Source organism: Halyomorpha halys, unplaced genomic scaffold (genome assembly GCF_000696795.3).
Source record: "Halyomorpha halys isolate HHAL.00 unplaced genomic scaffold, Hhal_1.1 Scaffold300.1, whole genome shotgun sequence".
In the NCBI taxonomy this organism is placed as follows: domain Eukaryota; kingdom Metazoa; phylum Arthropoda; class Insecta; order Hemiptera; family Pentatomidae; genus Halyomorpha; species Halyomorpha halys.
In genome coordinates, this window is record NW_027107582.1 from 464,587 (window position 1) to 492,025 (window position 27,439).

The 27,439-nt window shown below is 30.8% G+C and overlaps 1 protein-coding gene across 17 annotated transcripts in view; it reads left to right on the top strand.

The window, feature by feature from the left end:
• The window catches only part of bru1 (bruno 1), a 406,895-nt gene extending 386,302 nt beyond the window's left edge, over positions 1-20,593 (top strand). For 14 of the 17 annotated variants that reach the window (XR_010843011.1, XR_010843020.1, XR_010843014.1 and 11 more), the window contains 4 exons: positions 13,027-13,177; positions 16,481-16,550; positions 18,915-18,969; positions 20,478-20,593. Coding sequence is in view for 2 of the 17 variants with exons in the window: in XM_067045974.1 (XP_066902075.1) it covers positions 13,027-13,154 (128 nt within the window). In the remaining 15 variants the exon portion in view is untranslated. Of the gene's footprint in view, positions 1-13,026; positions 16,415-16,480; positions 16,551-18,914; positions 18,970-20,477 lie in introns of those variants that run through there. The other 3 variants (XM_067045974.1, XM_067045975.1, XR_010843012.1) reach the window with 2 other exon arrangements.
• Positions 20,594-27,439: the final 6,846 nt, after the last annotated feature.

Genomic DNA, 27,439 nt, shown 5'->3' on the forward strand with positions numbered 1-27,439 from the left:
CCGCTTTGGATATTCCACTCTCCTCTCACTGTGTAGTTCTGATTTCCATATTAGTTTTGGAATCTCTGTAGTTGACAACATTAAAAAGTTCATACAGCTCCTTATTCTTTCTGTCTCTCTAGAACTCTCCATCCTTCAGAGAACTGAAGATATTCCACTGAACCTTTCTCTCAAGGATCTGTTCTTTGTTAGGATTCAGGTCTGTAAGAGTCCATAAAGTTGTACCTTTGTGTGTTCATGTGATGAGCCTGCTCCACAGCATTTGGTTCAGAAGACTAAATCAATATGAGTCTGGTGCTGTGACTCTTGGCCTAATTTCTGAAAATTTGTTATTTGGAGTTTCAAGATAGTTACATTATGAAACTTTCTCTAAGATACTGTTTCTAATAGTTACTGTTCAATTGACTAGTATTCTGCCATCTATAATCAATATGTATTTACTCTCCTTTAGGTTCACTATGAAATCCATGTGCAATGAAGCTCTTTATAGATCAATAAATGCAATCTTCAAACGACTGTGGTAGAACAATTATATCAGCATATCCTAGGAGTTAGACCAAGCTTGAAAACATTGTATCATTGCCTGTTCTCATGAATCTCTAATTACCATTCTTATGGCTAAATTGAATACAAAATTGGCTAAAACATCACCTTAGCTCTTCAGTCTTTTATTCAAAGAAAATTCTGGAGAGTAATCCGTCTGGATATGAATGAATACAACATTTAACTTCTTGCATTGTCATGTTAATAAGTCAAATTAACTTTAAAAGCATTATTCATGCTTTAAAATGCATGTTTATTTATAATTGGTGGGTCAGCACTTTAGTCTCATCTCCTCTTTCTGGGATGATTTAGAATTTTATCTGTTCTAGATCTGCCTTTCCAGAACTAGTTAGTATCTTCCTACTTCCCATTTCGCTTATCTTGACAATTGAATTCAGCATTACTTTGCATGCAGAATGAAACAACGAAGTTTCTCAATAGTATATACAATCTGTTTGTTTCATCTTCTTGTGTAATGTGCAAATTTCTGCATTGATACATTGATTGGGCCAGCACTTAGTTCTCACGTCTTTTGATGAGAATGGTTTGAAAGGTAAGAAGTTTATCTGTTCTAAATATGCCTCTTCAGGGGTCTGCTTAATATTTCTATTCCACATATTGTGTGAGTACATTAAACAGAGTATTTAGAATTGCTTTGTGTGAACAATGAAGCAATAAATTACTTAGTAGTTTATACAATATGATTGTTTTCTCTTCTTATATAGAGAAAAATTTGCAAGTTGTTTCATTTCGTTGGCGTCATTTATTCTCAGCATATTGTAAAGATATTGCCATATATTGCTTCAAATATTTGAAAAGTTTACCTGGTTGTTGATTACCTTCAGAAACCTTGTTATTCATTTGTATTATAGCTTTAACCTCCTTGAAGTTTGGTTCATCTACATCTTCATTCTTATATCTACCAGGATTTGTTTATTCATTCATAACAACTATTGCAAATTAAAAAGTTGGTTCATTCACTTTAAATAAATTTATCACAATAAAAAAAATCATGTTTTATTGATAGTTATAAATAGAACTACTGATTGGTGATAATCTAGAGGATGTCTCTACTGTAAGTCAGTAGGATTTACAAGTTTCTCATGAGGTACAGGTCTTAGCCACAGGAATAATTAACTCTTGACTCCTTCGAAAAAATAAAATTTCAGGTATATACAAGAGGTAGATTTTGTTGATAAACTCTTGTCTGATGGAATTCAACTCTTGAGGACTTCTATTACCATAGGCATTTGTGTCCTTTGTTTTTGGGTCTTATTCATTTATATAATTTGTATTCCTGTATGATTTAATTATCATACTTTATGTACAAATTCGCCTTAATGTGTTTACATTAGGATGTCATTCATATTAACTCAAAGCTCCTAATTTATATATTAACAATAAATATTTTTTGATAAAAGAATATTTCTGTCTATATAAACTAATATTTTAATTTCTTTGATTAATAGTTAATTTCATTTTGATGTCAGTTGCTTCATATTAACAAAATTATTTGTATCTATTGTTACTCACTAGGCTTTAAATGTATGCTGAATTATAGTGTCAGAGAGTGTGGTCATCTGGCTTGAAAACAGTATCGAAGATCAATTATTGATAATTGTGAGAGATAGTTGACCGTGGATGACGTACTAGGAGATGATGGTTGAGGTGCGGTCAAATGAAACACAAATAAGTTGGTGTAGCTAAATAAATTAAATAAGTTAAACCAACTTCTTTGTGTTTCATTTTACCGCACACCCAACCATCATCTCCTAGTAGTCAATTATTGATGTGTAAGTGCTCTTACTGTTTCACATGCCAGAAGACATCAATATATGATTCTATTTAATCATCAATATCAAGTGTAAAATAATTAACAGTATTAACAATTTGTGTGTAGCAATTGTAAAATTGATTGAAAAAAAAATTAATCTTGGTAGTGGGGAATTGTTCTCCTATTGTTAAATTATCATTACTTTCAATTTTTTTAAGCATAATTTTCATTTAATACAGCTTTGGGATATGAATAATATGAATTTCAAAACAACTTGCCTGATGAAGCAATTCATTTGATGATATGATCTGTAAGAGGATCCCTTAAAAGTCTTGATAACTGTTATCATCATATTATATATAACTATATTATAGTTTATTGTATTATCTAATTTAACTGTATTAAAAATATTATCATATACAATTTAACATGTGACTCATTGATCTTATATTTTTATTCTTTAAATTTGTTTCTTTCTACTACACAAAAGTCACATTAATTTTATTTAAATTAAATCTTGTGCTATAATAAGATTTTATGATAACCCTATTTTAGATTCTAGATTTTTTATGTAACAAAATAACAGAATACTGCTAATTATTTTTTAAAATTTTAGATATTGAGAATAATTTTATTTTTATTGTTTGTAAGGGTCTGTAGCAATTTTATTGATAATGTTTACATCACAGTGTTATTATTTACCATTATTATTGTTTATCTATATTGTTTTTATTACCTTTTCAGAGAGATTTGTACTTTTTAAGTTATCTTTTTCCCTCAATCAGTCAAGATTTTTTATATAAATATTTTTATTTTATTTACTTTTTTTTTGTTTTTTGTAACTAATCTTTGAATGTGTTCTCCATTTTTTAATTAGAAAGATTCACACATGGCAGTAGTTTGGCAGATATTATTTTTTGGCATATTAATTATAAAAGAAACAAGCATGCTTTGGTTGGATTGCTGTTCATTTTTGCATGTCTTACTGTTTTGTTATTTTTTTTTAAATTATTCTTTTTTTTTTTTCATCATCATCAATTCATGATTTGTATTATGTATTATTTCAAATGGTTCATTAAATAGAACACAATTTTTCATAATAGTAAATAATAGAAATTGCATGGATCATCATGCATTATTCCATCCCGCAAGGGGTAGGAGTTTGATAACATGTAACTGAACATTATTATAATTCAAAATTTAAAATTTAATAGTGTGACTTGAGCAAGGTGGATCACAATTAATGTATCATTGGGAAGAAGTCTATCAAAAAATTTCAAAGTGAAATCTTAAATATAATAAAACAATAAAATACTATATTAAAATAAGAAGAAAATGGTTCAGATTTAGAAGCAAGGTGTGAAAAATTGGGAGAGGCCTAATGGCTCAAGGTCTTTGAAATTGGTGCTTTTTCTCGATGATTTTCCATTTTAATTTTTTATGTAGATCAATCATCATCAGGAGTTGGAGTGGTAAAATTATTCGGTATACATTGTGGTTGTCATCTGCCTTACCTGATGCAAAGGATAAAATGTAGCACCAGCACATGTACAACCTCACACTGGACTGCACCACAGATTAATTTTCTTTATTATTCCCATGATTATACCTATCCCACAGCATTCACTTTAACAAAATTTTTAATGAAAAGTTAATTATTGGCAGTTGTTGCATTTATATACTGCACTGCTGCCAAAAATCCTGTATGACTGAAATGTTAAGAACGAGAAAAAAAAATGAATTAATTAATTTGACAATACTAAGTTAGTGATTATGAATGAAATGAAAAGTGAAATGACTGGTATGTAAAATAACTGTTTTCTCTCATTTATCAGATTTTCAATTTCTTACTTCTGAAATGAAGTATTTTTTACTTAAAAAGTATTAAGGAGAGACAATCACCCTACTCAATGTTATTATCTAATATGTATTTGAAAGAATATTAAAATAAAATAGGATTCCAGGATGTTGTTCGGACAAAAAATTTAAAAGATTGATGGGATACAGTTGTGTATGTGATTCAGGAATTCAGACTGATTATACCATTTTCAACAGGCAAATGCAAATACTTGGTTTTCCAAATGACATAGACCTAGTTGTGTGATACTTCCAGTCACTCAAGAAAGCATTTTTAAAGTTGTCCAAAGCAGCAGATGTTATGGGAATGAAGATAAACCAGGAGAAGATGAAGTTCATATGAGTAGAACCTGGAACAGAATTGGCTGTTTGAGAACCTGTGGAAATAAGGTGATGGTCTATAATTCCAAAAGGAAGAGACAAATATATGACCTTGTTAATTGGAAGGGTGAAGAAATGCAGATCAATCAGGAGAAGACAAAGTACATGCCTGTCATTCTGGAACAGAATTGGCTGTTTGAGAACCAGTGGAAATAGGTTGATGGTAATTCCAAAAGGAAGTGGCAAATATGGCCATGTTAATCAAAAAGGTGAGGACAGGCAGCTACAAGTACAATGAAAGGACAAAGTGTTGGAGGATTTGTGGCAAGCATCCATATAGTGGAGGACTGGGGCCAATGACAAGCTATGTTTTAACAGGCTGAGGTCTACTTTGGTCTGTAGTGCCGAAAAAAGAAGGGTCGAATATGGTCATGTTAATTGGATGGGTGAGGACATGCAGGTGAAGATGATTTATCTAGGAAGTATCATTGCTACTGGAAGAAAGGGACAGCCTAGAGCGCAATAGAAGGACAAAGTATTTAAGGATATGCAGCTAGCAGGGATCTGTATAGTGGTTAACAGAGGTTTACTATGTTGATGACATAGCAGGCTGAGGACGACTCTGGTTGGTAGTACTAGAAGAAGAAGGATCGAATATAGAATAGAATTTTGCAAACAACTCTATGGAATACCAATCAGTGATTGTTTTCAGTGAATTTAAATTGTATCTATATGAATGACAAATAAAACAAATATGGTGGCATGTTATAATCATAATGAAAGATAGTATGATTAACAATAACCATAAAGAATAATTAAATGTTTTCAACAGCCTTCATAATCAAATTCATGATAGATAAACTTATTAATGACACAAAAAGGTTTCTGGGTTTGGACATAACAGGATAAATATGAGATAGACTGAAAGATATATTATAGAACTTTTGTTTAAATTATTTCTATGTTTAAAAATAATAAAAATTGTATACATAAATCAGTGGCTCTGGAACATAGGTAATATTTAGATAACAGGGAAAACAATTTAAAAACATGTTTTTAATGATTCGTTCTGTATTGACTCCAACACTTTAACATTTCCATTACAGTAGTCATGATGATTTTAGTTCTTGGACAATTTGAATTATATTAATTCATAATCTATTCAGATGGCCAGGTAGCAAGAGAGCGCTCAACTACCCTGTAGTGCTAATCAATTATTGTTGAAGACTGCAATTTTGTACTGAACAAACAGCACTATACTACAAAATTAGTGTTGTAAGCCAGGACATTACAGTACTGCGAACTTTGGACTTAATTTTCATTATAAGTCTTAGCTGTGCAAAAAGTAGGATAAAGGAACCTTATGGGATCAAAGCTAAACAATATTGGCAAAAAGAATTTACAGTTACATCTTAATCTGTTTCTCTGGACAAACCCTAAATGATTGAAGTTAAATGTTGCTTCAATTGGATAGGGTCACTTCAAGGAAAATTACTGGGATCTATAGTGGTCATATTAAACTCAATAAAAACAAGTTCAACGTCTAGCTGACAGGAACACCATCAACCATGTGTAGATTTTGTAACACTGAGGATGAAATGGCAATTAGATTGTCTGTTGATGTGACTGATTTGCAGGTTTGTGGTTCCTGTTTTTTGGCTTGGACCATATAGTGGACCCAAAATAGTGCAACCTGGTCTATCCATTTACTTTAATGTGATTCATAGAATCTGCTAATCTTAAATTTTAAAGCCTCACCAGATATGGTGTATTAAGCTAATAAAAAAAATTGATTCATATATCGTACATATGTCAGTATATTACCTTACATCCATTCATGTTAGTTTAAAAAATAAAAACTAAGACAAAGTTATATGGTTTGGCATTTCCTTCCCAATTATCACATTCTGACTGATAGGCGATGTTGTCATTAATTTAAAAGGGAATATATTTTGCAAACTCTGTAGAAATTTTTTGGGTCAGTAGCATCAAGACATTAACTGATTTGATTAAATTCAGTGCTTAAAAATAATCATAGCAGTTCAGCATAGTATAAATAGCATAACAATAGACTAATATGGTTTTTTGGTAGCATTTTGGTTCCGGCCATTAAATTCTTGGAACAATAGCCTTTAAGATAAGCCTAGATCAAGACACCCTTCAAATATGAGATATGTTGAATTTCTTGAAAGGCTAGAAACCAACTTCGAAAACAACAATAAGAAGGTGAGGAGTTATTTACATCTGTCACCATCAAATTCAACTTCTGACAGAAAGATGGATAAAAGTAATTTGCAAAGTGGTGTATGACATGTCACAATCTGTCAAATTAGATCATAATACCAAGAGTAATAGAAAGGGAGGCGTCCTAGGCCACCAGCCCTCTAAATCCTGAATAAGCAAGTCTTATCCTACGTTTGAAACATTTACTAAATACAGGAAGAAGACACTTCAATTAAAATATTAGTTAAATTGAGGAGCATTGAAGAAGTGGCTAAAATATGAAAATGACATGAATTTAAATTTTATACTGGAATTTTCAAAAATTTTTGTAACCATCTAATATAACTGTATAAATTGAGCTTAGACTGGTGGTAGAGCTTGGAGGATGGTAAAATAACACACTACTGAATCTACAGAATTCAATTTACAAATTTTAGGATAACTAGAAAAAAAAAGCTTTCTTGTGCTGATCCTGTTGTTTTCCTTGTATCGCTTCATTATGATTATATTTCACTAGGTAATAAACATATTTGATTTTGGTCTGAAACCTTGTGAAGAAGTCTTTCTGCCTGGAACACACATTTTCCTGAAGGAAGCTGCAGAATGGATTGTATTTCTTTTCATTAAGAAAAAAAAATTAAATACATAATCAGCATCCACTGTTTCATTGATGTTTGAGTAAGTGATTGATTTTGTATATCTGAAATCATAGCCAAACTATAGTAACACTATTTTGGCACATAAAATTTCATCATTACAAAACCAGAATGAATAAAGTAAGAAATGGTACTTTAAGCTAAAAGATAGAAGTTGAAAAGAACATTATGGAAGATATTGAGGAACATCATCTGAAGTAGTATGGACATTTAAAAATAATGCTTGTAGAAAGATTACTAAGGGAGGTATATTATTGAGTATATTCATCAAAAATATATGGTAGAAGAGGCCGAGGCTGACCAAGGAAAACCAGGGACAATGAAATTGAAGAATTCTTGATGGAACAAGGCTTGAAGGAAGAATAGGCAGGTGATATTTAGGTTTAGGTTTAAATGCCTTATAATATAGGGTGTTTTTTTTGAGCCCGATAGAACTTGAAATTGTAAAAAATAACACAAAAAATTAAATTGTAATCAAAATTTTTTTTTTATTCGAAAGATCAATACGTGACATTAACATTTGAAAATGATTTCGGGCATATGGGCACCGCGGCTGTTCTTGACGAAGCGCATTCTGTAAAATTGTGTTCAGCGATGAGGCGCATTTTTGGATTAACGGGTTTGTTAATAAGCAAAATTGCCGCATATGGTCGTGCGATTTTTGGTGTAGATTGGTGTAGATGAAAACATAAACATTAAAGGAGCAATGTGGGATCAGAGTCTTAACACATGGAGTAGAAGAAATAATCGTGAACTGCTTTCACAGACTGGTCAATCAATATCTCATGATATAAAGGCAAGAAGGTTAAGATGGGTGGGACATGTGGCTCAAAGCAATCCATCAGGAAGCCTCTATAGAACAATGAATGCCATTATGGTTGGCAAGTGTGTGGACCACAGACTATGTGGGAGGCCAAAAACCAGATGACTGAATATAGACTGAATCAACAAAGATAGGGAAGAGCTACAGCAAACTGGCAAGCAGTATCACAAGACAGTCAGGTATGGAGAAGGTTGGTTTGGGCAGCTAAAGATTTACAAGGTCTGTAGTACCAACCAAAAAAAAAGAAGAAGAAGATGAAAACATAAGATCCATGAAAATTGGTTGAGAAAGAGCAAAAATGGAAAATTAATGCGCTGTATTATTACAACTTTTTTGTTCATGGATCTTATAAGTTTAGGAGTTTCAAAAAAAGGAAAGAACAATTCTTAATCAGATGGTACAGATTATAGGCTATGTTGAAAACACCGCCATTGGTGGGAGATCCAAAGCTGCAGCAGAAGCATTGTTTGCCATTGATGATGTAGTAAGCTAGGACACTCTGTTAATACCTTTAAAATTAAATATATGATTTGTGGTCAAGTTATAGGTCATAATAAAGATTATGTCCAGATTGGTCCTTATTGATTTGAACATTCTGATTATTTTCTCTGCCTGCAATCTCAGATTAATGCAAGTAATGAGGTTTTGGATGAGGTAATCAGCCAATAGGTGCTATTTTGGACTGTGTTGGCCTCTGGGGAGTAGCTTAATATCAAGAGTCACAAAAACAAGACAGTAAGATATTGATGAGGCCTTATGTATGGGTCAGAAACCTGGGCCTTCTCAATATCTGTTGAAAGGGAACTTCTGGTATTTGAAATACAAATCCCAAGACACATTAATGTTCCAATGAAATTTGGTTCAACATGGAGAAGGCACCTTAACAGAGTAGTGTATTCCTTGTTAAATAAATCTGATGTTCTAAGAATCGTCAAGCTCAGTAGGCTGTGTTGGACAGGCCAGGTACCATGAGATCTCGAAGAAAAACTCATCAAAGAAGAAATCTATGACACCAGACCAAAAGGCCACTCGAAACTTCAATGGGTGGATAGTGTTGGAGATAATTTGAGGACCCTGCTCGGTGTTCAGAATTAAAGGACAGGTGCACTTCACTGATTAAACTGGCAGAAGATGCTTGGGGAAGCTAGAATCCAGTGAGGGTTTGTCATGTCAATTCAATAAAAACAAGTTTCAGAAGTTGGAAGCTCAAGTTAGAAGGGTTGTCCAAGCATCACTGTTGTGGGGGGGGGGTAGAGAGGATCAGCTGTTTTACAGGAATTCACTGGTACCTTTTACAATTTAATAATTCAACAATAAAGGAAGGAGATTGAATTGTTGAAGGGAACATCTTTGGTGGAATGATGGAAGTAACTATTTTAAGGAGGTTTAGTCAATGGACTTGAAATTCTTCAGAATAAATCTAAGACAGCAGATAATGAATGTCTGCAGTCTCACATTCAGTGAATTTGAGAGAATTTCATACACCGCATTATAAAAATCTATATGAGGTAAGATTAGGAATCAGATCATAGATTATGAATTAATTGAAGTAGATATTGAAATTAAACAAGAGATAAAGGGTAGAAATGGTCTGTTTGATTTTGAGGTGCATTCTACCTTCCAGCTTTCTATAAGAGGACCTGATCTGGAACAATAGGTAGTAAGGGTTTAATGGCTTAAGAGTGAGAATAGAGAAAAGCACTGGAAAGTTTGTCAATGGTCTTACTCTTGTTCCAGTTTGATTTAATTTTTTTTAATAGTGGTCCAAAAGGATGTTATGTTAATATCAGTAGGCTTTAAAATTTGAGAATGTTTATCATGAAACTGAGAACAGTAAATGTTGATAGTGGAACTGATAGCATGCCTTAAGCAGAGTAAGGAAAAGAGAGAAACACAGGAGCATGAGTCTCATCTTGTTGGTCCTAGTTTTGAGGGAATATAACTCAAGTTTGAGTAGTTTTGATCCATTTGTGTGATGTTTATTATGATTGATAATATACTTTTGAAAAAGTTTAATCAGCCCAAAGTTGCATCTATTTACTGCTTTTAATCTGTAATTAACATCCTGTGATGTATTATTATGTTAATTTACTTTTGAGCCCAAATCAATGAGTTGTTGCTCTCATTTAAACTTGTACGCACCAATCTCAATGTTGGCTTTCTGCCGTTCATTATCTCCTACTCTCGTATATTTAGTATCTTGCTCATTTATTTTGAGTCTGGACCTTTTTGCAGCTTTTTTAAGTTGCAGAAACACATCTTTTAATGATCTTATAGATATGGCTAATATTTCAAAATCATTGGCATCTCTCAGTAATTGCACAGTCCTGTTAAATTTTGTGCCAGTTGTCTGGATCTCTGTTTCTCGGCTTGCTCTATCCTCTATAAACAGTAGGTAGACTATCACCCTGCCATACTCCCATATTTGAAACAAATAGAAAATCCAAATCAAACTATAATTTGGTATTCTTTTCCATAAGATATAATCTGTGTTTTATATTTAATTTTCCTTGAAAACACCACTTTCTACAAGATATTGGAGTAATTAGCTATCTTTTTATTTGTTTATATTCCAATATATTCCATAGATGTCCATTCTCTAGGGTTTAGAGTTGAATTAAATAAACACAAATCTAATTATAAAGGAATTAGATTTTGGAGCCTAAAAGGAAAGAATGACAAAGATTTTTGTCTCTTGCATTGTTTGACCAGATGTATAATGTGTTTGAACAGATGATGGAAATGATATTCCAACCAATGTATGAAATAATTCAGCTTTACTTTTGGTCTAAAATAAATGTTAAATTTATTTATTTCCTAAATAATTAAATAATTAAAAAAAATTCCTAATTATATGGCCATTAAAGAAAACTTAATTTAAAAGCAGTAATTCAAACTTTTTATTTATGTAGTATTTATTGATTTTCCTGCATTCTTATTGATCTTTTTAATTCTGCATGATTTTTGTTTGTCTTGTTAGCTAATGGTAAAGATACTGGTAATTTTACTCATGCCAGTTGTGATTTGTTTTGGGCACAAATGTTTCATATTCATCTTCTGTCTGTGACTTAGACCAAAGAGGTACTTATTATTATTTTGAATTAAAATTTTCTTTAAACATTGACAGAAATCGCTTTGTCTGTGTTCCTTTCCTCTGTACTTCTAGGAGATATTGATTAACCTAATTAAATCTATAGAGATTGTTGGCCACTAATTTTTTTTACTTTTTTCAAATTTTAAATCTTTTCTACACCAGCAAATAGTTTTTTATGTTTACTTCTTTGTAGAAACTATTTATTTATTATTTGCAACAGTAATTTATACAATACTTGTGAAGTACACGTAATTTTTAGTTATAAAAAATTGTTATAGCCGCTTAAATTAAATTGTCATCACTGATTTTTATGATATGCACATAAATTGTATAATAATTTGTTATTTTTTATAATTTATTTGTATTAAAATTTACCCTTTTTCCCTAAATATCTTTAGAAAACTTACCTCTCTAAATGTAGCATTTACAAGCTATTTTGATTATAATTATCTCTTTGAGTAATGTTTCACCAGAATTTTCAGTTTGAATCAGGTTTTCAAAATTAAATTTCCCTACTTTCCGGCTTTTGATGAAAATGATGTATTTGAATATGAGGTACTTATATGTCCCCATATTGTAGATAAGTACGAATTCTAATTAATTAAAGTTTTTGCAACTAATAAATTTCAGATTTAGGTTAAAGTTTATCTTATAAGGCGTCCTCAGTTAACAAATAGAAAAGGTTAACAGTTTTCTATCCCATTTAGTTTATTTTTCACACCTATTTTTCTTTCATCTACACTTTGGAACTCTTACCCCATCTTCAGAATTATCCATTTATGGAACTTCACCATTCCATAAAATATATATTTTGTTTTTAGTTTACTTGTCATATCCTTTTCTTTATAAAAACACACAATAGTTATTCACTCTTATCTCAATCGTATACATCGTTCTAATCTATATAAAATATTTTGTCATGATTTAATTAAATTATATTGTACTATACTATTTTTTCTTCATTTTCATCATCACACTGGATCAATGCCCTTAGCTTAATCCCTTAGTTAATTCCTCCCAACTACCACTATTGTTATGGTATTGTTTCCTTATGGATCTTTCCTTATCAAACTTTTATTTTATCTTTTTGTTTTTTTAGGACTATTGTAAATTGGATGCTATTATAAGTGCTATTTATTTATTATATCTACATAATTTATGTTCATGTTTTTTGTGTCAGTTTTATAATTAACAGTATTTTTGATGTATTTTTTTATATAAATAGCTGTCTTTAACTTTCTATTTTTTGATAATTTTTATTTCTCCAAAATTTTTTGTAATGCTATGATAGTTTTATATCCCATTTAGTTAATTTTTATATATTTATTCTATTTTATAGTTTACTTATTATATTGTTTTGTTTCATATTTTAAATTCTTTTTCCATATTAATTATTACTATTTTAATCAGATCAAGGCCTTTTATACTGAAACCGGTTTTATGCAAATAAAATATTCTTACACGTAGACATTTTGTTACTCTCCTATTTTTTTTTTTTTTTTCAATTGCTCTAATTTTTTAGATTTATAAACAGAAACATATTTTTTGAAAGGATAATAAATTTGAATTAGATTGTGATTATGTGAAAAATTATTTTTAGTTTATTGGAGTGATGCTGCTATATAAAAAGTTAAGAAACATAAAAAAAGGTTCAATACATTTCGAATTGTCTCATATTGCTTTGTTCATGTGTATGATTTTTATTTTCTTTGTTTGACTTTAAAATATTTTTCAGGATTCGTTTCGTACGACAATGCACACAGTGCACAAGTGGCCATTCAGAGCATGAACGGGTTCCAGATCGGCACAAAACGCCTCAAAGTGCAATTGAAAAGATCAAAAGAAGCGTCTCGTCCTTATTAACCTCAACGAATTCATGAAGCCAAGTCTGTAACTGTATATTGCCTTTCTTACGTAAAGTAAATATTTCACAAAGACTACATTTATAAGTCCTCTAAGGATGGACCCATTATTTAAAATATAAAAAAAAATAAAAATTCCAAAAAAAAAAATTAAAGAAAAGAAAAATATATTTCTACAGATGAATCTATAAATGCCGATGGCAGATTGACTATATCTCTGTCAGTATAATATGATGTATAATTTATGTTAACTGTTTTATATGTTTTAATAGTTACCATAAAGTAACTCTATTTTTAAGACTGTTTTTTGTTCTCCCCGGAGACGATACTTGGGGATAATCGTGGGGAAAATGCTTTTGATGTATAACATTGTATAGTCTTTAAATGTCAGTCTAAATGTATTTTGGTATTTTAAAAAAATCTTTAATATTGATGTCATATCAAAAAAAAATAAAAAATAGTTCAATTATTGATTAACAACATGAATGTTTGTCTAAACAAATGTGTATATATATGTCCTGAATTATAAATATATATATATAGTAGAACAAGTTATAGGTAAACATGTAATTATATGAGTTTTGAACTCATGATATAAAATGAAAGCTTTGGGTGATATAAAGTTATGAATAGGGTTTTAAAAAAATATATAAAATAAAATTTAAAAATTGGCTCTGGGTAGTAATTTTAATTTTGATTTGCTTTTGTGTTTTTTTTAATCTCTATTTAGTTAATTTTTATAGTGTCAAATACGAGGTACTTCTCTTTTAACCGTTGTTGTTTTTTTTTTTTCATATATATAATTCATTTAATTATGTCATGTTTATTCTGCAATTGGTTTATATTTGTAAATGTATATAAAAAATTTCTGATAAAAGTTAAATATGTAAATACTGTTTCGAATACTTAGATTTTTTACCTAGCTAAAAACTGCCTATTGTTGTTCAATCGTAACGGCATTACATTTTGATCAAAAACCAGGACTGAAAAAAAAGGTAGACAATTTTCTCTTTAGAAAATCTTTCATTAATCTGTTTTATATTGTTTCTAATTGATAATAGTTCGTATCAAACATCGTAAAAAAAAAAATTAAATTGAAAATTATAAACTTTTTTTGTACCTTTCATAATTACTATATAAATGTATGGTGGTGTTAATAGGTAGCTGAATATATTTTTTATTTTCATATTTGACATTTTAAAAAAAAAATATTTTGTTATATGACTTTGTGTTTTTTTTTCCATTTATTTATTTGAGAAATAAATATAGCACTAGGTTAAAGGAAAGTACCAAATAAAATTTTAATGAGGAAGATTATTAATATTCTATTTCATCCATTCCTTATTTTATTTAATTTTTAAATAATACTTTTTAAAATAATGTAATGAAATTTATAGAAAATTTATGAAATTCTACCCAAGTTGACTCAAACAAATGTTGAAAGTAGTTCCAGTATTCTGGAATTTAAAATGCCTTATAGTTTGTTAAATAAAAATATATTGTGTTAAAACTGTGTGTTGAAGTGAAAAAAAAAATGATTAGTTAGGCTAGTAAATGTTTTGCACGTAACTGCTCACCACCATGCAAATTGTGTTTGTTAAGCGAAGCCCGCGTTATCAAGCGTGTTTTCCTGATATCTCTTCACATGTAACTTTCGAAAATCTGACCAATTTCTACACTTTAAAAACACTTTGATTTGAATATTTATAATTTATTTTGCACTAGCAATGCTTGCTTGCATCGTTTATAATGAATGTGAATCCTGCCATTTTAAATCCAATTGATCAAAGGTTTTATGTGCCATATAAAAAAAAAATGTTAAGAGCTACCAGGAATTAATTTATCTTTTCATTGTCATTTTGTAATTTGTTTTTTTACCTCAATGATCACGATTCATCTCATTATTATGAATGTTTTAAAAATTATCAATAAATTTAAACAAATTTCAATTTCAATTCTGTTTAGGAATTATCTCTAACAAAATATTATATTGTTTAGAGTTCTTATCTAATATTAATGAGATGAATCACGAAAAACAAATATGGCTTTGACAAATTTTGTATCATAAAAGTTTTTATTGTATGTTTATTTTGAAGTATGGGGAAAAAATATGATATAAAAAATAAAAAAAAGGAGAAATTTTTAGTTTGTTTTCGTTGTTAATGATAAGATTAGCTTTTTGTTTCTTTTCAGTGATTTATTAAAAATTAACTTTAATATTAGTGTGACGTGGAATCATGTAAATTATAAAGAATATTATTGTTTTCAGTGTTGTTTGGATATATATACATTATATATCTATTATATATAGTTTAGTATGTCTATTATTATATATATCTATATAAATGGATATGTTTGTTATTCCTATCTATGAAGTGAGTGACAATATAGACCAAAGACGTTAATTATTGAAACCAAAGAGGTTTATTTTAATGTTTTCGTACAAATATGCCGAGACTATACGTATTTCTTATAAAATATATTATCACAGTTTTCATTTATAATAACGAAATCATTTTATTTGAAGTTTCCAGATGGTGTTGTGCACTATAAAGAAGGTTTAATTTCTATTATTTCCTAGTCATTACATTTTTTACGTATGGTCGCTGCATGAGGTTTTAGATTAGTTTGGTCTATTAATTTGTCACGTAATCTTGTCACTTCAGAGGCAATTTATTTTTTAAAGTAATACCAAATATATTAATTTTAGTTAGTTACCATCTAAAGTTATTTTGTCTTAGCTACAGTGCGATGAAGGGTTCTTTAATCAAATATGAAGTTTTTTAGTTCAGTTTCTGTATGAAATCACTTTCTCCTATTTTTTTTCTTGACATATGAAAGAAACTGTTATGTTTAATGAGAATAATTTTTGTTACAATGGTTCAAACAGGGATAATATTTCTTAAATTCATAGTTTGTAAAATAAAAACTTAAAAAAAAAATGTAAAAAATTTGCCAAAAAAAGATATGTGTTAGATTCACTCTTGATATGTGTCATTCAATCTATACTGTGTTCCTTGCCTTTTTACCTTTACCTGAATAGTCATTGATGTGTTTGGACATCAGCAGAGAACATCCCGGATAGCTCTAGTGAAGTTCTATTCACGTTGTATGTTTGTAATGTAGCTCTATGTTTTGTTAAAAGTTTCTATCAAAATGTACTTATAATTCAATTAAAAATTTCATTATAAAGATTTGTGAAATTTTTGATTATAATGTAACATCTTAGTAGTGTAATAAAATACCTATTTTTGGGCATAATTTATCTTGTTAGTTTATTCCTTCACCTTACCTATCCCATTCTAAAGAAGTAATCCTTTTTTTCAGAGTGCTCGGAATTGTTGGGTTCCTGACTAATTAACAGGTATTTCTGAAATAGAATGCATTGACACTAACAGTAAGTTTTCTCCTTTAAAAGATAATATAGATATATACCTTATACTGGCATATCAGGTTTTTGAATGATGTATTCAAACTTACAGTACTTATATACGAGAGTAAGTCAATTATCCGCAATATAGTTATAAAATTTAACTGTAATCAAATAGGAAACTTACAAGTCATCATTTTTTGACATAGTCCCTTTGCTTTTCAACGCACTCGGTCCATCGTTGTAAAAGCTTCTTATGATGCCCTGATGAAAGAATTTTTTTGGTTGAGCTGCGAACCAGTAATGCACTGCTTCTTTCATTGCTTTGTCCGAGGTAAATAGACATTCCCTTAATGCCTCTTTGAGTGGACCAAGCAATTGATAGTCAGAAGGGGCAAAATAAGGACTGTATGGAGGATGAGCCAGTACTTCAAAATTGAGTATCTGGAGCATTTCAGCAGTGGGCAGCAGTATGTGGACGGACATTGTCGTGCAACAACATACCTTTTGACAGCAGTCCTTGGTGTTTGCTTCGAATTGCAGGCTTTAGCTTGCCAGTAAGCATCTCACTGTAATGTACACTGTTTATTGTAGAACCCCTTTCCTCATAATATCAAACTAACAGTACTGGACCTTATGAGGCCCAAAAAAATGTCAGCATTATTTTTCCTGTGGACGGTTGGGTCTTGAACTTTTTCTTGCATGGTGAATTTGGATGTTTCCATTCTATACTGTCTTTTACTCTCTGGTTCATACTGATGGATCCTTGTTTTGTCACCAGTAATAATCCTGTACAAGGAGTTGTCCTGTTCGTTAACATAGTGATCCAAATGTTTTTGGCAGGTGTCCTAGGGCGTTTGTCTATGCAACTGTGTGAGTAGTTTTGGGACCCATCTTGCACAAACTTTCAGAAACCTAAATCTGTTATGGATGATTTTGTAGGCAGAACCGTGACTAATTTGCAGACAATATGACTGATTTGCCACTTCATCAATAGTTACTCGTCTGTCTAAAAGCACCATTTCTTGTAAATGCTCAATGTTTTCTTCATTTGTGGTGGTAAACGATCGTTCAGCTCCTTCATCATGCGTAACACCTGTGCGACCATTTTTGAATTTTTCAATCCATTTGTAGACACTCTGTTGGGGCAGAACACTGTTCCCGTACTGTACTGAAAGTCTTCAATGAATTTCGGCCCCTGATACGCCTTCCAACCACAAAAAACGGATTACTGAACATTGCTCTTCTTAGGTGCAAATAGAAAGCGGAGCAGCAATGATGAACAGCGATAATGAAACTAACCTAGCAGCTTGAAGCTTGCATAGACATAACAACAAATTAACAAAGCATACGCCATTATTGCAAAATGACAGTGCTACCAACATAAACAAAAATATAACTAAATTGGAGATAAATATTGACTTACCCTTGTATTATGCATTCCATCATTATAAACGGAAACCATGAAGTGATAATATGTCTTCATATTTATGTGATGACCTTACAAAAATAACAAAAAGAATAAACAAATATAATAGGTATTAATTGGTTAGATCTGATTCCAATTGAAGATGTGACATGCTCTACACCAGAAGGCCTTGACAAGGTGTGTTCAGTAGATTAGGTAGCTGGTTAGGAGATGAAATGACAGGATGAGTTTTATGAGAACTTGCCGTAAATCCTTGCTGAATGTAAACTTCAGTCCATAGGAAACCAGCCTATCGATCATGAAGGGAATGACAAGTCCTACAGGAACTAGCTGTTAAAATTTTAATTATGAAGTGTTAATTGTTTACTTTAGTTAAATATGAGGGGAAGATGGTCGAGGGTGCGGCAAGCAAAAGTACATAAATAATTAAAACTTATTAATTTGTGTATTTTTGCTGACAGCACCTCTGACCATCTTCTCAATAATTTTCATTACTTGTAAAATTTCTCAAATAAAGAATAATACTAAAGTGAATACCCGACATCAACTGAAATGGATCCATTGGCAAATTGTGTTTTTACCCATTTTGAGCAAGTGTATTAAGTGGAAATTTAGAGCTGTTATCAAATTAAAGCAATAATTAATATAATAGATTATAACCTGCAGTAATAGATCTTTGCTTATAAGTTAGTACATGCCCCAGCCATGATGTGGAATGACACTTGTGTACTGTTACCAAATAGTGATAAAAACACAGGCAAAGGAGACAGATAGTTGAGCGTGTTGAGGTAGCATCTCATCATTCCTTGAATCAGAAGTGTTTTCTAAATTCAAAACACAAGATTTATTTTCTATTGATGATCAGTAACATTAATCATTATATATTAAGAATTAGACAAATTAGTATTTTTAGCTATTAAAATTCTTATCCTCCTATTATTCAATTACTCATGTTTCAATAGGGTTTTCATCACCGAACGGGAAAATATTATATCTGGATGGGGCATAAAAGCTAAGGTAAGTGTCGCTGTTTATTTACATTACTCAAACTACTTCCTAACTAATATTTTTCAAACTTCTTAATTACTGTTTAATTAATTGCTCATCGCATTTATTTTGGAATGAGATATTAGACTTATAATTTTTAATGGGGTAATAAAAGAGTGAAGAGAATTTGTTTTAATAATTTTAACTGCTACAATCCACGAAGGGTCAAGGGTTCAGGACTTTGTAAGGAAGTACTTTCTTTTTTGAACAACAGTTATATCAGAAGGTTATTTTTTTCAAGATCCTGTGCAGTTACCAGAATTTTCTCCAATTAAGGGTACCCACTTTACAGAGGCTGGGTGGACCCCAGGAGGGTACTTGTGATCACAGGGTTGATTCATGGCTACAGTAACAGTATAAATAATATTACTCTTTATTTCTCTAATAAATATGATGGTATTTATAATTAGCCCTGCAACCCCTTCTAGCTGTTTTGAAACATCATGCTTCATGAGTACTTTAACTGTAAAAACTGAAGACATTTCTATTTAATGTTTATTCCAGAAGGTTATTATAAAGCATTAGGAAAGCAAGTATTCTTTAAGAAATACATTTTTTTCTTAGATATCTTCACATTGAACTGTATTATTTTTGACTCCTCGCCAAGTTATTATCAAAATGTCTCAATTTTTTTCTCATTCCTTCCGCATAATATAAATTATATTACTATTTTGTACACTATATCAATTATTAATCATAAATAATTTATTATTTCATTTGGACAAATTTTTGTTCTAATCTGTGAATAAGGCACCTGGCGCGTAAGGAATAATAAAGAATTGGATGGTTTTAACGGAAATGAAGATATTGTGAGATTTATCTAGTCCAGGAGAATTAACTAGCTTGGAATTGTCGAAAGATTACCTAACAAAAGAAAGGCAAAGAAAGTCATAAGAGAAACTCTTCCCAGAAAAAGAAAGCGAGGAAAACCTGGCCAAAGGATTGGAGTGACTTGGCTGAAGAAGAAGGGTTCTGGACAGAGAGGATGGGGTCAAATTGTCCGTGAGGCCAAAGTCCATTTTGGATTGTAGTGTCTAAGATTGCAAAGCATTATGAAAGAAAGTGTTCCTGAAATCTTTCATTAAGAAATAAAATTTCTCACTCATATTTCCATTGAACTGTATTATTTTTGGCTCCTCACTAAGTTGTTATAGAAAAGTCACAATTTCACTTTCATAATAAATTATATTATTATCATATATTATATTAATAACTAAGTCATAACATAAATCATTTATCTCGGTAAAATTCAACATGGACAATTTTGTCAATCAATTATGAATGAAACATAGCATATTCCTGAGGATTTTTAAAATAAAAATAAAACATTTTTTGAATAGGTTTTTTTTTAAAACGAATTAACTATTTTTAATTGGTGTAGAAACTATTTTATCCTTGCCAACTGCTGTAAAAAAAAATGTATATTTCCTTGTTATATGCAACTAAAAATAAAATCTATAGCTCTTCTTTATTTTCAGGTTGGAGAAATTCAGTCGGCAATGGTAATTCATAAATGTTTCTTGGAAAAATCAACTTAAAACTTAATAAATAAATACATTCAATATTCATAAATAAAAGTTGATACTTCTGTGTATTTCTTCTTTATATTATCCTAATTTAATTAAAATTAGACTAAGCATTACTAGTATAAATATTTCATACTATCCAGGAAAAAGGCAACATGTCATAAAATAGGTTGTTTCACAATAAACAAATTAAAAAATTCTTTTCATAACTGGAAAAAAGCCTTCGTATCATCTATACATCATTTTACTTTTACTTATGAATATATGGAATATAAATGAAGGGAAAATATTGATCAGGTAAAAATACTTTTATTGTTGTCAAGTATCAATACTTGAAACAGGAAACTAAAAAATTAAAATCCAAAACATTTAGAAACATAAAAATATTTTAATATTGTTGGAAAACCTGGTCAAATTTACTAAGAAATTTTAGATATAATAACACTTAACAGTGTTTCTATAAATTTTATATAGGAATGTAACAAAATAAATTTCCCCTAACCAAGGAAGGATTGATACATGCTACTTCAAGTTAGTTTAGTAATGAGCATTGATTTAACCCGTTAAATCCTTTTAAATTTTTATTGGTGCTAAAATAAAAATGATGAAGTGATGTATTATCAGAAATAATTTATTGTAACTCTTGAAATACATCACGAGAGTTCAGAGAATAAAATATGCCATGCTAGGAGCTTTATGAAATTATTATTTCCCCACAATATAAAATATGTATCTATTAGAACGACAACAAGTTATAATTCTGATTTCATTACATGAGAATATTCATGCAGCCTTGAGTGAAGTAATTGCATAACAACTACCTTCGACTACAGAAGCAGTCTTAACTTCTTCAATATAATCCTATAATCATATATCATATACTAGTAAGCATTGTAGGAAATCAATAGCATTCTTAGTTAAGAGTGCTACAGTGGCTTTGATATTCAACCTGTGAGGTATATTTTCTCAATACGGGTGATTCTATGAAAAGTGGAGCGTCCTTTTTTGCATAAAAAAAAGTGGTTTTTCTAGTTTGAATTTAATTTTTTTTTTAAATGATTTTATCATGAGTTTAATGTATCTAGTAATTTCTTCAACAACACCTCCTATTGGTTTGGGCACAATGTCGGATCAAAATTTTGGATTATTGTAGTCCAGTCTACTGGACAAAATGAACAAGATTATTAGTCTTTGAGTACTCTGTTTTATCTGAAGTTGCTTTTATCCATATTACTCCTTAGTTTTTATCTATCAAATTACAAACATTTTGGAACTGCCTGGTATGCAAGAAAAGACAGCTAAGTATTTTTAAATTTAGACCCTAATCTTGGATGCTGAATATTAAAGTAAAAAAGGAAGAAGAGATCAAAGATGTTGATTGTGAAATTAAATGTAGCAGTGTAAACCAATAGCTAAGGGCTCCATACTCTCTAGAAGGTGGTATTGATTTTGTGAACTACAGACAAAATGGACGTCTGTCCTAGGCAGAATCAACTATTAATTTTCTGGACAAATTGAACAAAAAATTAAATAAATAAGGGTTTTTATACTATATTCTTATCTTTAATGATTTTTTTTTTCATGTTTTGGTTTATTTTCAAATGTTTATAGTAATTGGAATTCGTTGATGAGCAAGGAAGTTTTATGCTGTTAAATAAAACAGAACAGTAATTAGAATTTTATGGTATGGAAATTTACTCTTCAGTAAATTATCACTAAAAACACCCTTTTCATTAAGAAAATGAAGAACAAAGAAACTACTTTTTATTTTGTCCAGATTACTAATATTTATTGGTTTTGTCTGGGAAGGAAAAATTAGACAAACCTTTATAGACCATTTTATCAATAGTGGAGAAAATCCAATCCAATCTGTTCTTGATTCTTGTCTAACTTTCTTTCATATTTTTAACTGCTCTTCTCATGATAAGGGTTTTTGGGTTGCCATTAATTTATATAAAATAAGTAGAAAAGTTTACGATCATCATTAATATTTAAAATGTCCAGAGCCCCATTTATCTTTCTATTGTATAAAAAAGGTTGTTAGCGATCACTGTAATATTTTATTTTATACATGATCACTGTGTAATATTTTATATTTCATATAATCACAGTGTAAAATTTGATTTTACATATAAGGTGTAATAATTAAAATGGGACCTAAAAAATTGAGTTTAACTTCTGAAGAACAATGATTGATGAAGATGAAATTGTATAATTTGTAAAATGAGGGCTGGTCAGCCATTAGGTGGTGAGGCAGAGTTGGGCAACTATGAAACTAATAGCTAAAATTGCCATGGATACGAAATTTGTTTATCAAAATGGTTCATTCATGAATAAGGGTCGTTGCCATGGATACGAAATTTGTTTATCAAAATGGTTCATTCATAAATAAGAGTCGTATCCATGGTAATTTTAGTTTCATAGTTGCCCAACTCTAACAGGGGTAACTTTTCTAACCAAGTCTTTTTTAAAAAATGTTTTTATTTGCCTGACTACTTTTTTAGTATAAAATATAATTTATCTGGCCAGTCATTCCCCTGCTTTTAAAATATTTTGGGAATCTAATTGAATAACAATCAGATGAATGACGTTTCATACTTTAGTAGCACATGAAGGGAAGATAGTGCATTTTCACTAAATAAAACCACACTGAAAACCAAACTACTCAAAATTAAATGTCAACTGTTTTTTTTTTTGTATTTCAAGATCATGAATGAGATTCTATAAAAACACTATCTGCTACAATATGGGGTATTCATTATGCTGTGTTAAATGTAAAATGTTATAAGTATAGGATTGTGAGCAGTCCTAAGTAATTTTAAATATTAAATGCATAAGAGATCCTAGTGGATTTTCTGAGCAACTTGTTTTATAATCATTCCTTACAAAACTTCATGTTATTGTTTAGTTCTAAGTTTTGATTAAAATATAAAAATAGTCATGTTTTAATAAATTGCACTAAATTGAGTGAAAAGTGGAAGTTGTGTGAAAGTTTGGCTACTGAGTGTCTGCTTGATCTACTAACTTGCGAGGAAGAGAATCAAGATGTGCTAATTGACAACTGTCATTACATTACTATTATTTTGTCATACATTACTTTATTAGATTTTAAAACATCTAAAACAATATTAATACACAAAATACGAGCAAGTAACCTAACACAACAAACAAAATGGTGACGTGCTCAGTCTGTTGCGTGACCTCATTCTCCATTTAACAAGGCTAGTAACTTGCAACCATGTTATAGGGGTATTCATGATGTTGTGTTAAATGTTAAATGTTTTACCTTGTTAAATGTTATAACTATAAGATTGTGAGCACCCCTATTTGAAGTCATGTTAAACGTTAAATGCATAAGAGCCCCTAGCGGATTTTCTCAGCAGCTTGTTGTATAAGCCTTTATGTTTATAACCTTCCTTCCAGACCCTCATGTCATTGTTTACTTCAGTTTTGATTTAAGTAATTAATTACAACATGCCTAATGTGAGTGAAAAGTGGAATTTGTGTGACAGTTTAGCTTATGAAATGAAATAATAACTTTATTCTGGGACATATGTCCCCTAAGAATTATTACATGGTTCATATAGTGAGATTTTTATCTGGCGAGCGTTTACAAATTTTCAGATAGTAGAATGAAATTACATTGTTTTTTTTCTCATATGTATCATTAAAATTATCCATTCTGGTTTAATAACAGGGATATGAATACCACAAACACACGAAAGAACTGAGCTGTCACAACAAAAATGGCGGCGATCTCAACTGGTCTATTGTGTGACGTCATTCTCCATTTAACAGACCAAGTAACAGACTCTCAGCCATGTTAAATGTTATTTCGTTTTACCACGGTAAAAGAAGGCAATTTTTTTCGATTTAACATGAATTTTTCCATTTAACACGCTTTAACATGTTAAACCAAAGATCATGAATACCCCTTATATATGTCATATCGTTTTAGCATGGTAAAACAAGAAAATATTTCTCCATTTAACATGTTAAACTAAAAATCATGAATACCAGCATTTATTAATTTTATAACATGTGTGTCAGAACAGCTGTTTTTAGAATTCGTTTAGCTCCGTTGTTTCTAAGGCCGTATTCACGTGGAGATACTGAATAAGAACTGATCAGTGACAAGAATTACCAGCTAGTTTACTTTGAGTCACTTCCTGTGTAATACAATTGGACAGAATGGGACCCTACTGATTGTGGACTCGTCTGTGATTTACAGAAACCCGTTTGTTACCAGCCCCCTGGTGACTCACATGTCGGGTCACCGAGTGATTTCAGTTTCAAGTTAATCGTAGATGATTGACCAACAGAACAACCTGTTGCTGGGGGGGGGGGAAAGTTGAAAAAATAAAGGTTAGACATTGGGGACGTCGTAAAACCTGTTTAGCAGCAACAAACAACCGCTTCTGAATATTGTTCTCGAAGCATGGGTGCACCCAAAACCTTCATACTATTCTCTTTCTCCTGAGATAATAATACAACATGCTGGTTTCATCCCCGCTCGAGTCTTCCGAAGACATTTCACGCTTGATATCCATTAAGACACTGGACGAACTAGGGATAGCATAGACCAACAGGTAGGGGTGTCGCTACAAATGAAATAAATTTGTATTAATGGTTTCTAAAAGTATTGTAATGTTATATATAAATTTATTATTTTAAGGAAAAATTCAATGCTTTTTCACTTCTTAATTCTTTATTACAATGGATTATTTATATTCATATATTATATTTTGAGCTATACCTGCTCATCTTTAATCGCACCCCTAACTATCTTCTTTTACTAATTTTTTAGTTAAAACTACCAAAAAGGGATGAGATAAGACTTTTTGTAGAATCACTCATACACTTTATGTGTTCCAATTAAAAGGCTTTAAAAATAAATTAAAATAATTAAAACATTTGATATTTCAGGATGCCAAAAATTAAGATGGATATTTTAGAAGCTGCATCCTACAAAATGAGGTTGCTATTGATGGGAGCAGACCTAATTCAGATACATAAACTTTATTCTGTATTTTTGGTCATAAATGCATTCACAGGTTGCTCTGTATTAGCGTATTCCCTGTACTACTTTATTAACCAAATTGACAAATTTGCTGCAGACATTTACTACCAGTTCATGACAATGGATGTCATCTTCGCTGTTGTCATTCGCTATTACTGGCCAAACAATCTCCAAATATTAATAAATGGTATATTATGTCTTATTATTATTTTTGTTTTTTTCAAATTCATATGTAAGTAATTCAATAAAAAAAAAAAAAAAAATGAAAAATCATATGCTTTGTACATTATCTGTTGGTGATGGGTCCCACATTTCTTTTTGTTTACATTACCAGTTTTGAAAGCAAATCCTTAAGCTGGATCCACATATTTGCCACTTGTTGCAAATCCAACATACATACAAATCCTCTGTGAACAAAATAAAGAAAAAACCTGGAAATACACTCTCTTGGTATTGCTTAAAGGAAGAAAACATTTTGGTCATCAATGCTGTTATTTTTTTTATGATTATAAAACTTTAAACACAAGTAAATACACACACATGTACATGAATTCCCACTTAATTTAAAAATTCAGACACAATTACCTTTCTTGTCATTGAGAGAATGGAGTGACAATATTGGCAAGTTAGAGGTGGCAGTTTTGTGACCAGATGAGAGTGCGTGAAGTCACTCTCATGGCTGTATGGCCCGTTCTCAAGGGAGTTAGAGCAGCTTCCTTCCTGTAGCTGCTGCGGTAGGATGTTGACCATGGTTTGACTACTCTTTTTATTTCTTTTAATTTACTTAGAGGGCTTTCATCCCACATGACCTGTCATCTTTCTCACATTTATGTCCCTAAGAATGGCGATACCTCGGCCTGGAAGCATGAGTGCCTCTCTGGTAGCTTTGTGTGCTCGTTGCCAATAATGCAAAAGTGGCTTGGTGTTCTTATCAAGTTTATGGATTTAACTTGGTCTGATAGTTTTAAGAGGATTAACTTTGGATGTGTGTTGACTATTACCTTCGATTTACACTACCTTCTTTGCAAAAAAGTAACTAAAGATAGGCAAAATGAAAGGAAATGTAAATATTGGCAAAGTAAGAGGTAAATGATAAACGAAATTCATAGAAATGATGCTAGATTATAAATTGAATTACCAGCTGGTTGAGTAGCTGGTTAGGAGATGAATTGTCAGGATGCAGTTTATAGGAACTAGCCGTAAATCATTGCAGTATGAAAACTTCACTCCTTAGGGAACTAGCCTATAATAGTGAAGGGAGTGACAAGTCTTACAGGAACTAGCTGTGGGTCCTTGCAGAAAGGAAACTCCTTAAGAAATTAGATTACTGTCCTGAAGGGAATGACAACTTCAACAGAAACTAGCTGGAGGTCCTTAGGAAATGAAGAAAGGTATAGGATAAAGGAGAGTTCCAAAGTAGATCAGAAGTGATATAGAAGTCCAAAATACATTTCCTATAACTATGCTGGAGTGTTCTGATCCACCATGTAAATTGCTACTTAATTGCTCCTAGTATGGAGGAGAAACACTGAAAGAGGATGTTCACATTAGGGTTTATTAATTTTGTGCTTGGTTAGCTATCTGGGCTATTAAATATTATCAAGAGATGCTAAGTATAAGACCTTAGCTTTCAGTGGATCAGAAGATTTCAACGCAATCTTTATTGATTTAAATAATTAATTTCGAAAAATTGTAATAAGTAACATGGTTATTAATTTGTACAATCAAAGTATTTACAATAAATAAAAATTTCAATATACAATGTCTTGGCTGGCTTGGAGTTCTCGTAACAGCAGCTTGAGCGGTGACCAACAGATAGTAGCAAGGTCGCTACAAGTACAATCTGTTTTATACTATTATTGAATTTGTTTAGCGGGTCACTGAAGAGGATCTA